General features: G+C 40.6%; 1 protein-coding gene across 2 annotated transcripts in view; it reads right to left on the bottom strand.

Moving 5' to 3' along the window:
• Positions 1-4,369: 4,369 nt before the first annotated feature.
• CCK (cholecystokinin) overlaps positions 4,370-16,336 on the bottom strand; it is a 71,292-nt gene continuing 59,325 nt past the window's right edge. The window contains exons 1-3 of one of the 2 annotated variants that reach the window (XM_060685972.2): positions 14,265-14,433; positions 12,790-13,029; positions 4,370-5,123 (exon numbers count right to left, since the gene is read on the bottom strand). In XM_060685972.2, coding sequence (XP_060541955.1) covers positions 4,993-5,123; positions 12,790-13,027 — 369 coding nt within the window. In that variant the 5' untranslated portion in view covers positions 13,028-13,029; positions 14,265-14,433 and the 3' untranslated portion in view covers positions 4,370-4,992. Of the gene's footprint in view, positions 5,124-12,789; positions 13,030-14,264; positions 14,434-16,336 lie in introns of those variants that run through there. The other variant, XM_060685971.2, reaches the window with a different exon arrangement.

The following is a 16,336-nucleotide window of genomic DNA, read 5'->3' as shown; positions in this document are numbered from 1 at the left end:
AATAAATGCGAGTCAGTTGCTACACATCTGACTGTAAATCAAGTGATCATTGGGATACTGCAAATGGTCATCAGTGGCATTATAACTTTGAATGGTCACTATATGAACTGTTGTAAGTCAAGGACTACCTGTACTGTTTTTTAATTTGATGTACCTAAGATTGCACTGTACGGAAGATCATATATCCTTCACACAACCTTCCTATGATGGTCACATAGTGAGACAGTTGTCAAACAGGACCATCCAACCATTTTACAACCATTGTTGTGGCAGTCACTAAGCAAATCCTACCATGGTTAAACAAACATCATTGTAAAGCGAAAACCCTGGTTTGCTATTGCCCAGATAGCTGGAACTTCAGAACTGGGACATACGTTTGGGTTTTTCCCACCCACATAGGCTATAACTTGGAACTGTCACTAAGCGAGTGGTAATAGATTGATGATTTCCTGTTATAAGATTTATTGAACTGGTTCAATTCTAGCACATCTGAAATCAGCTTTGTATAGGGTGGATGGGCAACTCTGCCACATGGTCATTGGAGTATCTCGAGTTTTTTTTCAGCCTGCGCATAATCTTACCTTGTTTTGACAGCCAGGTTTAAACCATGAATGTTTGGAGTAAAATCTGTACATTAAGGAACCTAGACTTCCCAAATACAGGTAGTTCTCCATTTACAATAGTCTATTTAGTGATTGTTCAAAGTTACAACGGCACTGGAAAAAGGGACTTATGACTGTTTTTCACATTTAATGACCATTGCAGCATCCGCATGGTCAGGTGATCCAAATTCGGATGCTTGGCAACTGACTCATATATATGACGGTCTCAGTGTCCTGAAGTCTTGATTTTTTTCTTGTATTTCCCTTTTCTCTCTCTCCCTCTCCCTCTCCCTCCCTCTCTCTCTCTCTCCTTTCTTCCCCCCCCCTCTCTCTTTCTCTTTGTTGTGGCCTGCTGGTGGCCAGTGGAGCTGGCAGCAGAGTCAGACACTGAGGAGGTTGGAGAGGAACATGGGCCAGTCCTGGGGGCTGGGGAAAGTTTGGAAAAGGGCTCTGTGTCGGAGGCAGAGAGGGAGACAGACAACAGTGAAGCAGAGGAACAGCTGGAGCCCGTTCCCAATGTGCGCATGCGCAGAGCTGCCATAAGACAAGAACAACTCAGAAAGCAGGGTTGACTTGGGAGTAAAGCCATACCAAGTTTTCCCTTACTCTGCATTTGGAAACAAGTTATGTGGCAGCTTGCCAAAATGTGTTGATAAATATTCCTTTAAAAAACTGTTTGGACAAACTTTGCAGACTGTGAATGAAAGTAATTCACAATCGTGTAAATAAAAGAGGTTTTGCTGGGACCAGTTCCTGCTTCCTGCTTTTTAAGGGAGCCTAGGTCAGAACACTCTTTCATTCACTCTTTCCCTTTTCTTTTTCTTTTCTTCCTTGCTCTCACTTCTCTCTCTCTCCCTTCCCTTCCTCCTTCCCTCTATCCTTCTAAGAATACCCACCCCAAACAAAAACTCCTTTGGATGAAGCTGGCTGAATCAGTATGCACGTGCAGTCAGGGAGGAAGTCGCAGCAACAAATGCAACCACACAACTTTTGCAAGGCTGAGATATTTCGGATGAACACAAAAACTTACTTAAGCCACCTTAAAGCGGTTCGGTGCGTTTCCCCCTGTTTCCCTGCCACCAACTGCCCGTTCAGTGTCAAGCAGGCAGGCAGGCAGTACAGGGGACCTTGGCAGTAGCTGGATCTTGACATTTAGGGTTTATTCCAAAAGAAAATAAAAGAGACTGAAAAAAGAAAAATAAATCCCCACAAATGACTGTAAGATGGGTGGGGAGGCAGGCTGTGACATTGGGGAGGTAAAGAATGAGAGACAAGAGAAGCTGAGATGGGAGCTTCTTGCAGCCTTCCACGGGGCTGGGGCTGTGATCTTCCTCTCTCCCTTGTCTTCCTTCCTTCCTTACCTACCCTAAGAAGCCCCGGAGGCCGTGAGCCTCTGCCATTTGGCTGCCGTATCTCCCCCATAGCCCCACAGCCCCTGTGATCTCGCATGCTGGCAGGCTTTTGCCTGCCACTCAATTGGCTGGTGGCCAACTGTCCCGTGTGGCCAAAGGGCTGGGACAAACAGTGTTTCAGCAAAAGGGCCGGGCCGAAGGGCATGGGGCCCATTGGCCAGGGCGAATGACTAGGGAGGACCAGCCAACAAGAAAAGCTGGAGGTAAATGGTCAGAGGTGGAACCCTGGAGGAGAAGGAGGCATAGCCAAGGGTAGAAGCCTGAAAGTCCTAGATCCAACAAAGGAGGGGTGATGAAAGCATTTCAGAAAGGATCCTACCTAGTTTTGGGGACAATAAAAGAATGGAATGGGAACAATACTTTCAGACTTGCAATAATTTGCTGATGTAACCTTAGAATAGAGATAAAGCTAATACTGCTGGGCGTGCTTCCTCTTCTGGACTTCCTTGCAAGACTGACAGTATCTGCACTATTTTCAATATATGCTCTGGGCACTGTAGGAAATGCCTAGGTAGTCTTATTCCCAAAAGAATGAATACAACTGAACTAAAAAGAAAAAAAGCATTTTGAGATGAGCTAAATATGTAGATTTCTGCTTCTCTTTCTCTATAACTTTGTTGCAATTATCCGGAAACCAACTTTATTCTACAGTATATAGCAGGAATATGCAAAATCTTCTGGAAGTTGTCTTGATGATTTAAAGCAGTGATGGCTAACCTTTTTGCCATCGCGTTCCAGGAGGGGTGGCAGGGGAGGTTTGTGTGCACACATATCCACACCCATAATTCTATGTGTCCTGCCCTGTGCATGCACGTGCAACTCCCTCCCTCCCCCGCTCCTGGCACGTAGGCCTATTTTTCTTTCTCACCTGGCTCCAGATCCTCTCTATGCATCTGGGGAGGGCGAAAACACCCTTCCCCACTCCCTTGGAGGCCCTCCGGAGGCCTGAAATGGCCCATTTCCCAACTCCTGGTTGGACAGGAAGTGACTTTTTGCTGTACCCAGCCTCCAGAAACTCCTAGAGAACCTGGGAGGGGATGGGGAAGCTGTTTTCACCCTGCCCAGATGCATAGAGAGGATCTGGAGTCAGCTGAGAAAGAAAAATGCCCCCCCCCAGGACCTCTGGAGGCAGGAAACAGCCTGTTTCCCTATTTCTGGTGGGCCCAGAAGGCCTGAAAATCAGCTGGCCGGTGCCCACGTGCACGCCAGAGCTGAGCTGGCATGCCCACTGATATGGCTACGCGTGCCAGCTGTGGCATGCGTGCTATAGGTTCACCATCACTGATTTAAAGCATATTCATAATAATTCTTAAACTTCTGATGGCAGCATCAAAATGAAAATTTCTCCTAATTTCTAAAATTCATTCTTTTATGAATTTGTATAATCCGGTAGCTCTATCAATGATTAGAAATTGATTCATAATTTTGGATATCAATGAAAAAAATGTCTTGACCAGACTCACTATCTCTACCAATTCTCTCTTACACAGAATAACTCAGTTATTTCCTCATATTCAAATATTTCTTCTTTTTTGTCATTCTCATATTACTTCTGGTTGATCATTTTATAATGTAGAGTTATCAGTTATTTATTTATTTATTGCTAAATAAATAAATAAATTATTATTTAGATAATAATAAATACTATTATTTAGAAGAATACTGTTTAATGTGTGTAAGATATGTTTGGTCTGTGATGATAGATAGATAGATAGATAGATAGATAGATAGATAGATAGATAGATAGATAGATAGATAGACAGACAGACAGACAGACAGACAGACAGACAGACAGACAGATAGATGAGAGCGATAGAGATACATGTAAGTTGGCATGTAGATAGATAGGTGGGTAGAATGTGTGTGTGTGCGTGTGTATGTGTGTGAGAGAGAAATTTAAATAACATTTAAATTTAAATAACAATATCTATGTTATTTATCATCCTTGAACTTGGGCCACCCTTGTTCTCTCCAATATTTTCCCACTAGCCTATGTCTGATATTTCTAATGCTAACTTGGGAGCTCATCCCTAATCTTCCCAGCACTTTTCCAGGGCTACTGCCAATATTGTTACTACCTTTCTTCCATCATTTTCCCACTACTGTTGACAATGTTCCTGGTGATCCACTCCTCTTCAACTATGTTTTATAGTTATAAAATATTGCTTTTTAATTCAAGATCATGCAAAGTTTAAAAAAACCTTAAAATATTTAACAGTGTAACATTATTTTCAGATTTAAAATAATGATCTAATTCCTTCTAGTCATAGGAATATATCCTTATGCTGAATTATGTGATCATGAGGAGAGAAAGACGTGTAATTTTGCATTGCAACGCAAATACAGAGCCACAAAGCAAGGAAAGTTCTGTTTATTCTAGTATGAACAATTTTATCAGAATTTTCACATTTACAGCACAAAATCAAATAACTAGAGGCCATAACATGCCTAGAAAATTATTTGATTAAATTTTTAATGTACTGGCACAATGTCTTTTCTATAGTGTTACTATCTAGACAAATAGAATAAAATCAAGATTTAGTCATATGTAGAGATGACTCATTGTAGTCAATTCAACTGATCATGACAAATTTAAGTCTCACTGATTACAATAATACTACTTTAGAGGGTATCTGAATCTGACCCATGGATGATATTTTTCTTATTTACCACATAAATAGTTCAAATTAACAAATGGTCTATGTGTTAAATTGCAAACATTTTTAGAAAGGGATAGCAACATTTGCAATGATAAAATTATTAAGAAATGAATACAATACTTCTGATATATCCACATTCTTGAAAATTCTGTGTATATTTGCAAAATATATATTGTATTGTTTTACAGACAAATTTACATCAAATACATATATTTTAAACACCAATTTGTAAAGGATGCCAACATATTTTTGTACAGAAAATCATATTTCTGTACAAGGACTTGATTTTCATTTATTTTAAGCAAACTTGTGCAATTTTTAAGAGGAATATTCATATTCTTCAGCACTGCGACGTCCAAAATCCATCCAGCCCATGTAGTCTCTATCCCTTATCCTGTGGGTAGGGTCAAAATTCTCTAACCCCATCACAGAGACCTTTCCAGTAGAACCTAAAAATTGGACAGCAAGATACAAATAAGCAGACTCATTTTTAATAATATGAATTGTTTGATATCTTAAACCAATTATAGAACATTAAATGTTGTAAAATCCTGTGATGGTGAACATGATCATCCAAGATCATATGAAACCTGCATTTTTCCTTCTGCTAACATTGATTGTGATATACCACTAATTTTAGTCAGTTTAAACATTTTAAAGTTACAGTTTTATTGATAGCCAATAGACAGTAAAATAGCTGTTGCATGTGCATAGTTACAGTGCCAGAAGGATGTGTTTTTTGTAAAGCATCATTAGAAAACATATTAGCAAAATCCATTCTAAAATAAAATTAAAAGACAGAATCAAGATGCACTGGTAACTGTCTGGATAATTTTAAAAATTTAGTCTCTCAGTAGTAGCAACAATGGACATATTCATCATCTTGTCACCTCTACTACATCCACAAAAAAGAAAAGAAAATAATACCAGGGAAGGTATCATATCATATCAAATCATACTGAAAATAAAAAAAAACAGTTCATTTGAGATTGTACTTGTAAGCTTGGTTCTGGTGCTGATCAAAAAATTCATGGCTAAATATATAGCACCTTTTCCTTTAAAACTTTATTAGCCCAGCTTGAACCATTATTTTGTCACTGTCTCTTACTAGTTTGATATCAGGTTTCAAATTGACACACAGAGACACAAACAAACAAACAGACAAAGAACAGATTCTGAAACATTGAAGTCTGTCCATCCTGATCCCCAAGTAACCCATTAAACCTATATAAAGGCATATTGGTTTACTGCTATCCAACTGGAATTTTATCTGTAGAGGCAATGTACAGATCTCTTGTCAAGGTTGAAAAAAATAGGGCAGACCTGTTCATCTGCCTGATTGGTTTTTTTAAAAAAACTACCAGTATTAATTCATTTTAATAAATGAGCATTTGCTTTCAAAATTTCTTCCTTGGGAGGAAAAGGAAAAGAACATTTATTTCTGAGAAATTGTTTTGAAATGGGAGATAGTTGAAGGGTAAATGTGAATAACCTAGAATGATCTCTCCTCTGATCTGCAACCTCCCTGGCTCTCTAATAAAATAACTCCTTCCACCTGGCTCTTTAGTAGCTGCTGTGATTAGTAAGAATGATTGCCCTGAAGAAATTGACAGAGAATGTCTCTTTCCCAAGTGACAGATATAATAACAGTAACAGAGTTGGAAGGGACCTTGGAGGTCATCTAGCCCAACCCCTTGCTCACGCAGGAGATCTGTACTAGGGATTCAAACTGTCAAACTGCCGACCTTTCTGATCGACAAGCTCAGTGTCTTAGCCACTGAGCCTCCTAGTCAGGTTATTTTTGATCCAATTTCTTTCAAACATTAGAAAACTTCAAAAGGTCATTGTATGCTTTATTCCATGTTGGATTCCATTCCCTAGTCATAATTAGCTAATTCAGAAAATAGTCTAGGAACGGGCAGTCTTCTAGATGTTGATGGATTGCACTCTTCTTCCTCTTGAACTTTGGCCATTTGGCCAGATCAGTAGTGGGTTGCTACCGGTTCATCCTGGCTCGGGTGAACTGGTAGCAGCGGCGGCAGGAGGCTCTGCCCACCCACCCGAAAGCTTCTGTGCATGTGCAGAAGCATCGCGTGCACATGTGAGTGCACGCTCGCCCATAAGCGAACCGGTAAGTAACAGGTTTTGAAACCCTCCCCTGGACCAGATGTTAATAAAGTTGGCAGAGAATAACTTCAATCTCTGTTAGAAGATTTTTTAGTAATCACTTTAATTATTCAATACTACCTTTATCTTTGATTAATTTATCAAAGCATGATTTTTAACTATATTATTTAGTCACCAAGGCTTACCAAATGCTTGCTGCCACAGAGATACTGAAATGCAGATTCAGTATGACATATGTTCTAAAGGACATGTTCTAGAGGCATGTCAGGCACCTTAGTACAGAGCAAATGATTAAAAAAACCACAAGGCAGCTACTGAGAGGAAAATCGCTTTAAGCAAAAAAAAAAAAAGAAGATCCTAGATAACAAAATGATTGCTCTAAAATCAAATTGAGCACTCCTGTTTTATCCTTCACCTACTTTTACTCCTATAATCTCCTTTTTTGATGTTATAAACAAGTGTGAATGAAACAGCTTCAAGAAACCTGGGAGTAATTTAACCTGCAATTGGGAAGGTATTTATTTGAAAGAAAGTTCAACCAGAGTTAATAACAATTCAATTTGTTTTCAATTACAGTTTTGGATATGTGGCTTTTCCACTGTCACCCCTTCTCCAACTGGGAGTCATCCTACTCCAAGAAAGATATCCTCCTTGGAGCAGGATGGCATGGCTTCTAGTTGGAGAAGGGGTGAGGGTGGAAAAGCCTTTTATCCTTTGGGGTTTTAAAGGCCAGTTTGGCAAAAAGTGATAGATTATTCAGCCTTTTATGAATTGTGGTTCTACAGTGCTTTCAACTGCTAACAAAGATTATTTTGAACAGAATTTTCTCTACAATCAATTGCTCCCCACAAAAATAAGTAAATAGTTCTCTTGGAGTAAAGATTTTCAAGATCCCAGTACATGCATTTGTATGTCTGACAGATTCCCCTGACCAGAAAACTATATATAAAATGGTTTTAATGGAAAATTCTAATCCATTACAGTTCTGGCTTCCTAACTTATTGCCCTTTAATATTTTAGATTAATCAAGCATTACAATTCTCAAATATATTTAATAATATTGACTGGGAATTATTGAAGTTCTAGTTCTAACTTGTATGAAGAATGCTGGGTAGAGGAAGATTGCCCATTTTATGACATTAATTTGACATATTTTCATTTTATATGTACCAATCTTACCTTATGACAAGTCATTATTTGATAATAAATATTTTGAGTGAATATCAACAATGGAACACACATTATTTTAGACAACAATAAAAAAACCTCCAAGCAGGCATATATTTAAATATGAGAATTAATCATTTAAATCAGGCGATATATGTGGACAATCAGGATGAAAATTAGGACATACAGATCTTTACACGAGTAATCTAACACTACTTGAAGGCTTGTAGCTTGCATCCCAGACTCACAAATCCAGCCTCTACTAAATCTCTACTGACTATGTAAGGAAGAGATATTTTTGTAACAGAGAGAGTTATAACTGGTCTGATTCTAAATCTTGATCTTCTGTGTCATATTTATTTCTCCTCCTCTTTAGAAGGTAATTGATGCTGCTGTATGAATTGAACAAATTTATCCAACTGATGATTCAGAAAAGATTGCAAAGTTCATTTAACTGGATTGGTGAAACATAGAATTCTCTTGACAAAAAACTCTTAGGCAAGTTAAAGCCTTATTCTGTTGCCTCTGTGGAAATAAGATCCAGAAATGTGTCTCATTGATATGCAATCAGCCTTTAGTGTTTAGATGGAAGCAAACAACACATGCAAAGTTTACCACTAATTTACTATTTTCATATAAACACCTAAAATTACACCTTTCAGAGTGAGGAGCTAGCACACACTGCTATTTCCTTTTAGCTCTTCTTCCATAATGAGCTTTTTTTTCTTTTTTTCCTTCCTTCCTTTTTCTTTCTTGCCATTAACTCATTTACTCTTCCCTAGTTATTCTCTGCTAATATGGAAGCCTACAGAAGATAAGTGACAACACATGTCTTATTATTTATTTTATTTTATTTATTTATTTATTTATTTTAAATTTATATACCGCCTTTCTCCCTGAGGACTCAGGGCGGTGTACAGCCAGAATTAAAAAACATAAAATACAAATATTAAAAAACAATTAATATATATATAAATTTGGCCCAAAATTAAAAATACAAACCAATTAAAACATTTAAAATTTCTTCTTAAACCAGCCCGGCTTGCTGGAAAAAGTGGGTTTTAAGGGCACGGCGGAAGGCACTAAGGTCTTGGATTCTCCTTATCTCTGGGGGCAACTGATTCCAGAGGGTAGGTGCCCCCACAGAGAAGGCCCTCCCCCTGGGGGTTACCAGCCTACATTGATTGACTGATGGCACCCTGAGGAGGCCCTCTCTGTGGGAGCACACGGGATGATGGGAGGTCGTCGGTAGCAGCAGGCAGTCTCGAAGATAGCTAGGCCCTATGCCATGGAGCGCTTTAAAGGTGATAACCAGCACCTTGAAGCGCACCCGGAAGACCAGTGGGAGCCAGTGCAGCTCGCACAGGAGCGGTGTTACATGGGAGCGCCATGCTGCTCCCATCACTACCCGCACTGCTGCATTCTGGACCAGTTGGAGCCTCCGGGTGCTCTTCAAGGGGAGCCCCATGTAGAGAGCGTTGCAGTAGTCAAGGCGAGAAGTGACGAGGGCATGAGTGACTGTGCACAGGGAATCCCGATCAAGAAAGGGCCGCAACTGGCAAATCAGGCGAACCTGACAAAAGGTCCCCCTGGTTACAGCTGTCAGATGTTCCTCCAAGGACAGCTGCATATCCAGGAGGACTCCCAGATTGCGAGCCCTTTCTGTGGGGGCCAAAGACTCACCCCCAATAGTCAGTGATGGAGTCAACTGACTATATCGGGATGCCGGGAGCCACAGCCACTCAGTCTTGGAAGGGTTGAGCTTGAGCCTGTTCCTCCCCATCCAGATCCGCACAGCCTCCAGGCACTGGGACATCACTTCAAGGGCATCATTGGGGTGGCCTGGGGTGGAGATGTACAGCTGGGTGTCATCAGCGTACTGGTGGTATCTCACCCCAAAGCCACGGATGATCTCACCCAGCGGCTTTACATAAATGTTGAACAGAAGGGGCGAGAGGACCGATCCCTGCAGCACTCTACAGATGAGAGGCCTCGAGGTCGACCTCTGCCTCCCTGCCAACACAAACTGCGACTGATCGGAGAGAAAGGAGGAGAACCACCGCAACACAGTGCCTCCCACCCCCAACTCTTCCAGCCAGTGAAGCATGATACCATGGTCGATGGTATCAAAAGCCGCTGAGAGATCTAACAGGACCAGAACAGAGGAGCAACCCCTGTTCCGAGCCCTCCAGAGATCATCAACCAACGTGACCAATGCCGTTTCCGTGCTGTGCCCAGACCTGAAACCTGACTGGAACGGATCTAGATAAGATGTTTCCTCCAGGAATTGTGGGAACTGTCGTGCGACCACACTCTCCACAACCTTCGCCATGAAACGAAGGTTGGAGACAGGACGGTAGTTGGCCAATATTGCCAGATCCAGGGACGGCTTCTTGAGGAGAGGTCTCACCACCGCCTCCTTCAAGGCAGCGGGGAAGTGGCCCTCACTCAGCGAAGCGTTGATAACACCCTGGAGCCAGCCTCGTGTAACCTCCCGGGAAGCCAGTACCAACCAGGAGGGACACAGGTCCAGTAAACATGTGGCCGCACTAAGTCTCCCCAAAATCCTGTCCACATCATCGGGAGTCACAGCGTCAAACTCCTCCCAGATAACATTCTCAAGAGTATTCCTCGTCACTCTGCCCTGATCTACCCAGTCAGAGTCCAAATCCCCCCGGATCTGAGCGATTTTGTCATACAGGTATTGTCCAAAATCCTCCGCCCTGCCTTCCAAGGGATCCTCCCGCACTCCCGGATGGAGCAGGGAGCAGGTCACCCTAAACAGGGCGGCCGGATGATTCCCTGATGACGCAATAGAGGCGGAAAAGTAATTAAACTTTGCTGTCTTTATCGCCACTAGGTAGGTCTTAATATGCGACCTTACCAGTGTTCGATCAGATTCAGCGAGACTGGCCCTCCAACCACTCTCCAGGTGTCTTTTCCGGTGCTTCATTTCCCTCAGCTCCTCGGTGAACCAAGGAGCCGCACGGGATTGGCACCGGGTCAGAGGCCGCAAAGGCACAACTCGGTCCAAGGCCCCACCAGCCACCCGATCCCAGGCGGCTACCAGGTCCTCGGCCGAGTCATGTGCTAGAACCTCAGGAAATCGCCCAAGCTCCATCTGGAACCTCTCAGGATCCATCAGGCACCTGGGGTGGATCCATCTAATTGGATCCGCCTCCCTGCGGCGGGGGGCAGCGGTTTGAAGATCTAGGCGAAGGAGTGAGTGGTCTGTCCATGACAAGGGTTCCATGTCTATATCCCCAATAACAAGACCACTCAACCACTGGCCAGAGAGAAAAATCAGGTCCAGAGTGTGACCTTCCCTGTGAGTAGGGCCATGAACTAACTGGGTCAGGTCCATGGCCGTCATGGAAGCCATGAACTCCCGAGCCACCTCAGACGTTTCGCCAACGGATGGCAAGTTGAAATCACCCATGACTAAAAGCCCGGGTGTATCTACTGCCACCATGGCTATCACGTTGAGTAGCTCAGGTAGGGCTGTTGCCACGCGGCAGGGAGCCAGGTACGTAAGCAACAAGCCCATCTGAACCCCATGACCCCATCTCACAAGGAGGGACTCACATCCGGCTATCTGAGGCACAGTGGTCTCCCTCGGACCCAGATCCTCGTTAATAATAACCGCCACCCCCCCGCCCCTCCCCTGGGCCCTCGGCTGATGGAATGCTCTGAAGCCTGGTGGGCACATTTCGACCAGAGGGACGCCGCCCTCCGGGCCCAACCAGGTCTCCGTAATACCCGCCAGGTCCGCTCCTCCCTCTTGAATAAGATCATGAATGAGGGGGGCCTTATTTACCACGGACCTGGCATTGCACAGCATCAGCCGAAGGCCCAGATCCTGAGTATCTAAGCCAACTAGTGTCCGAGTGGAGCCTTGGGGACCAGGGCAAGCAATTGCTCTCAGATAGCAAGTGCGAGCCCCCGACACATGATATGGTATCACACAAATGGGGGGATCAATCACTTCGTGACTGATGCATCAATCTTGTCATGATTTGTGATTCAAATTACATCATCCATGCCATTTGCCTGAGGATGTTATGGTATATCATAAGCACTTATAGCAGATACTAATGCATGCTTTCCTTCCTTCCTCTTTGTAAAAAAATGAAAGACTAAAGAAAGCATTTAAGGATTGAAATTTGATAACAATTCTGCTTCCTAATCTATTTCATATGGGCCCCTCACTGCTAGCCTTAGTTTCCATAAATGGCTCTAAAGGCTTGCAGCCTTGACAATCATCTCTTTCTTATTCAATTCTGTGTCTTCAGGTATGGGGAGTTATACCACTATATGTAAACTTCCCATTTCTTTGCTATATCTGCTGAAAGAGATTTACAATGATATTTCTGAATAATTAAAGTAGTCACATTGGGAGAATGAAACTGAGAAAGATGTGATGATATGTGGAAGAGAAGAGGGAGTTTTACAGTGATCCCTGTATGCATTTGAAGAAAGACTCACCTAAGCAATTTCCCAATGTTAGCTTGGAATGTTGATATGTATTATCTCAACACCTTTGGATGATGCCAGCTTGAGAAAAGTTGTATAACTGTGTTGATTGCTAATAAAAGACAATTTTAATGTCTTTGCCACATTCCCAAGCTAGTGTATTCCAGAGTTGTTGAAAGACCACATTGTGTGGGAATGATCAATAATGCTGGCCTTTCCTCTCTCACATGTCTGACAGAATGAGATCACTCTAACTTCAGTTTGAAACTGAACTATGTATTGAATTTTGAAAGGGGATTTATTTAAAACCAAAGAATGCCTGGAGCAGAAAATGGTTAAAAGGCATACCTCTTCGGGTTTGCTGGAGATATTTGGCTAACAGAGCTCCAAGGTTAGCCTTTTGGTCAATGCTACCATTTACCAGCTGGACAGGTTTTCCTGAGGTTGGAATACGGGCATGTCGGTGATTTTCTACCAAGCTCTGCTCGAGATTTGTCATTGCATGGTGAGATCCAGATGTTTGCTGTCCCAAGGAGTTCAAGGACAACATAGCCAGGAACAGGAAGATGCAAATCCCACTATACATAGCTAAACAGGAATAAGAAGGAATAGTCATATTCAGATTTGCAAAGATTGTGCTTTTAAAATACACTAAAATATTTCAGTACTTTTGTGCTTGTTCTTTATCAGTGCATCCAATTTATAAACATTGCCTTATACATTACATTTCCATATGGTTTAGCAGTGTAACATTACACTTCTTTTTTCATAATGTATTTCAATTTTTATGGAATTCTCTGCTCCAATTCCAAATCCACAAATGCAGATGAAAGTCACCAAGTGAAAAATATAGCTCTTAGAGTTTAATGCTTATTAGATAGTTAATAAGGAACAGTAATTAAAAGTGGAGGCTGGGTTTTAAAAGGTGTGTCCTAATCATGATTTCATTTTATTATAAATTTGTGGGAGAAAGAAATTAAATTTGAATATTAGCGCTCAACTTGATATACAGTATTTGTAGGATATACTGCAATATAGCATACAGTTCTTAGGTATCAAAATACAATCAATCTCTAGCTAAATGTATATAAGATCTATTATTTTAGTGGAAGAATACTTTGTTTACCTTCAAGTTATTAAAGGTCTTTAAATTTTAAGTCTTTCACAAGTTTAATACATAATATATCATAATTACATACATATTCTGTGGTCAGCATTTACTTTTAAGATAAAAGTAATACTGAGCCAACTTTTTGTTCTGTGTTCAATACTTCCCATAACCAAACCTTAGAAGTTAAAAATTTATGATGATGATGTTTCTTTTAGACTACAATCCAAATATAGAAATGCATAGATAAAAATCCAAATGATGTAATTGAAAGACTGTAAATAATTAAGATTTTATCTATCCACAGACTGAAGAATAACAATTACTCTTGGTGCAAGATTATTTGTATTTGAGCATAGGATTCACTACACTGAAAAATAAGGTTGTAATCCATCGTTCCCTGACAGTATACTTTAGAATGCTAATGAAAAAGTCTTTCCTATCCTAACATGTAGCAAGCAATTTCATAACTTCCTCTCCAAAAATCATATATTGTTGCCCAAGGTAAATGTTATGAATGAGCTATGTACCAAATTGGCTAAGATTAAGAGATGCTTGTTAAGCACTCTTTCTCAATTTTGAATACTGTAGAAGATTTCATTTGCAACACTATGGAGAGAAATTCAAATGGCATAAACTGTATAAAGATGCTAGTCACCCTCTGCTGTTCTATTTTCCCCAGCTAAAAGAGTCTTACAAAATCTTCCTCTCTTACCTTCAAATCAAGTGCAGGTAGATCTGCTGACTACCAGGACAAGAAATGGTCTCCAGAATGTAGCAAAGCCATTCATAGTTTCTCCTTAAATAGTCTGGTTAAGTGCTTCAGACGCTGTCATTTGTTTGCACAGATCTGACGCAATTACTGGAGCACCATACACTTTCCTGTGGAGTTTGAGTGTTGAATGTGGTAGTGGAGAGGTAGAACAGAAAATCTCCAACTGGGGTGGGGGACAGGGATGGGGATGGGACAATTTCTGCTGTTTAATCACATCCACAGCATTGCTATACTTCTTTGATACTCTCTTCTGCTTTTTAAAGACTTTGGAAGCAACTCATGTGTTATGTGCAGACAATGAAATTCAAGCAGGGAATAACTTTGAAGTCCCCATGACTGAATTTAGCAAAATGTTCTTACAAAATAGACATTAATTTAGACTGCACATGGTATGCATGTGATCTGCATGATAGAATTAGAGTGGTACATCCAAATTCACACAGATTTTCCATACTGTAATCTTAAAAAGTTTCAATTGAAACAATAACCTACTAGAATCTAGGTTTTAGGACCCATTTAGTTCACCATGAATGGCTGCTGATAGTGGATTACAGGTAATCCTTGATTTATGACCACAATTTAGCTCAAAATTTGTGTTGTTAAGTGAGACATTTATTGAGTTTTACCCCATTTTATGACTTTTCTTGCCACAGTTGTTAAGTGAATCACTGCAGTTGACAAATTAGTAACCCAGTTAAGTGAATCTGGCTTCCCCATTGACTTTGCTTGTCAGAAGGTCGTAAAATGTGATCACATGATCTTGGGGCACAGCAAAGGTCATAAATATGAACCAGATCCAGAGGAATGTATGGACTGAATCCATAGTTAGCTATAACTTAGATATAGACCTACATATTTCAACTGATTTTGAGTTGAACCTAAATTCTATTCTATATGATCCCTCACACTCTAAATGGTTTGCATTTTTTGGATGAGAAATTTAAATTTAAAAATTAAATTTAAATTTAAATTTAAATCAGGAGCCTTGGTAGTACAGTGGTTTAATGCACCCTGTTATTAACACAGTTGCCTGCAATTTCTGCAGGTTCAAATCTTACCAGGCTCAAGGTTGACTCAGCCTTCCATCCTTTCTAAGGTAGGTTAAATGAGGACCCAGTTTGTGGGGGCAATAAGCTGACTTTGTATAAATATACAAAAGTATGAAAGTTATTGCTTAACGCATTGTAAGCCACCCTGAGTCTCCGGAGAAGGGCGGCATATAAATCATTTTTTTTTAAAAAAAATGCTTTTAGAATAAAATATTGAGACCAGCAGAACAGCCATTTCCCATTCTTGTGATTTAAACATGTAAAGTGAGGGTTAGTATTTTTAGGTGGAAGCAGTGACCATTGAAATCAATAGAAATTTCTAAATGAGATACTATTCTGATCCAGTTTTTGAAATAATCATCAGCCAAAAATCTTTTATATTTTAAGAATGAATGTTTCTATTCTCAGCTCCACACCCAAAGTTGACATATGTAAATATGCATTTATTGTGGACAAAAATAATAAATGAAAATGAGCAAGATGGATCATGTCAACACACTGATTAGGACAAGACAATATTTTTTAAAATAATAATAATTAGAATTTTGCTCACATAATTTGTCCTTCTAGATGTGTACCAGCTAAGGGACTCCTTGGACTGGGGAATGGTGAAATGTACTAGGTTGGCTGTGTTGGTTGACAGTAATAGAAACAAACAATAAACTGGACTCAAGCTGGAAAACAGGTGAAAATGGCATTAGGAAACCAATCTTTTGGTTCAAATTGCAATCCTCTACTTCTAGGAAGGGGAACCTGGGGGCAAGACAGTGCTCATATTAAGACAATCAGATTTCTCTTCTACCAAGTCTGATGATTGATAAGTTTACCATGGAAAAGGTAATAGCCACAAATAAGCTAATGCATATTTTTCATGATATTTTGATTAAAAATTCAACAGTCAGCTTATCCAAAGATGAGCTTGTACATGAGTATATATGGGATATATGGGTACTTGAAAAATCT

This window comes from Pantherophis guttatus, chromosome 4, assembly GCF_059756535.1.
Source record: "Pantherophis guttatus breed Tessera chromosome 4, ASM5975653v1, whole genome shotgun sequence".
Taxonomy (NCBI): domain Eukaryota; kingdom Metazoa; phylum Chordata; class Lepidosauria; order Squamata; family Colubridae; genus Pantherophis; species Pantherophis guttatus.
Note: the sequence above shows the minus strand (reverse complement) of the source record. Positions and strands in the feature narration are given on the sequence as shown.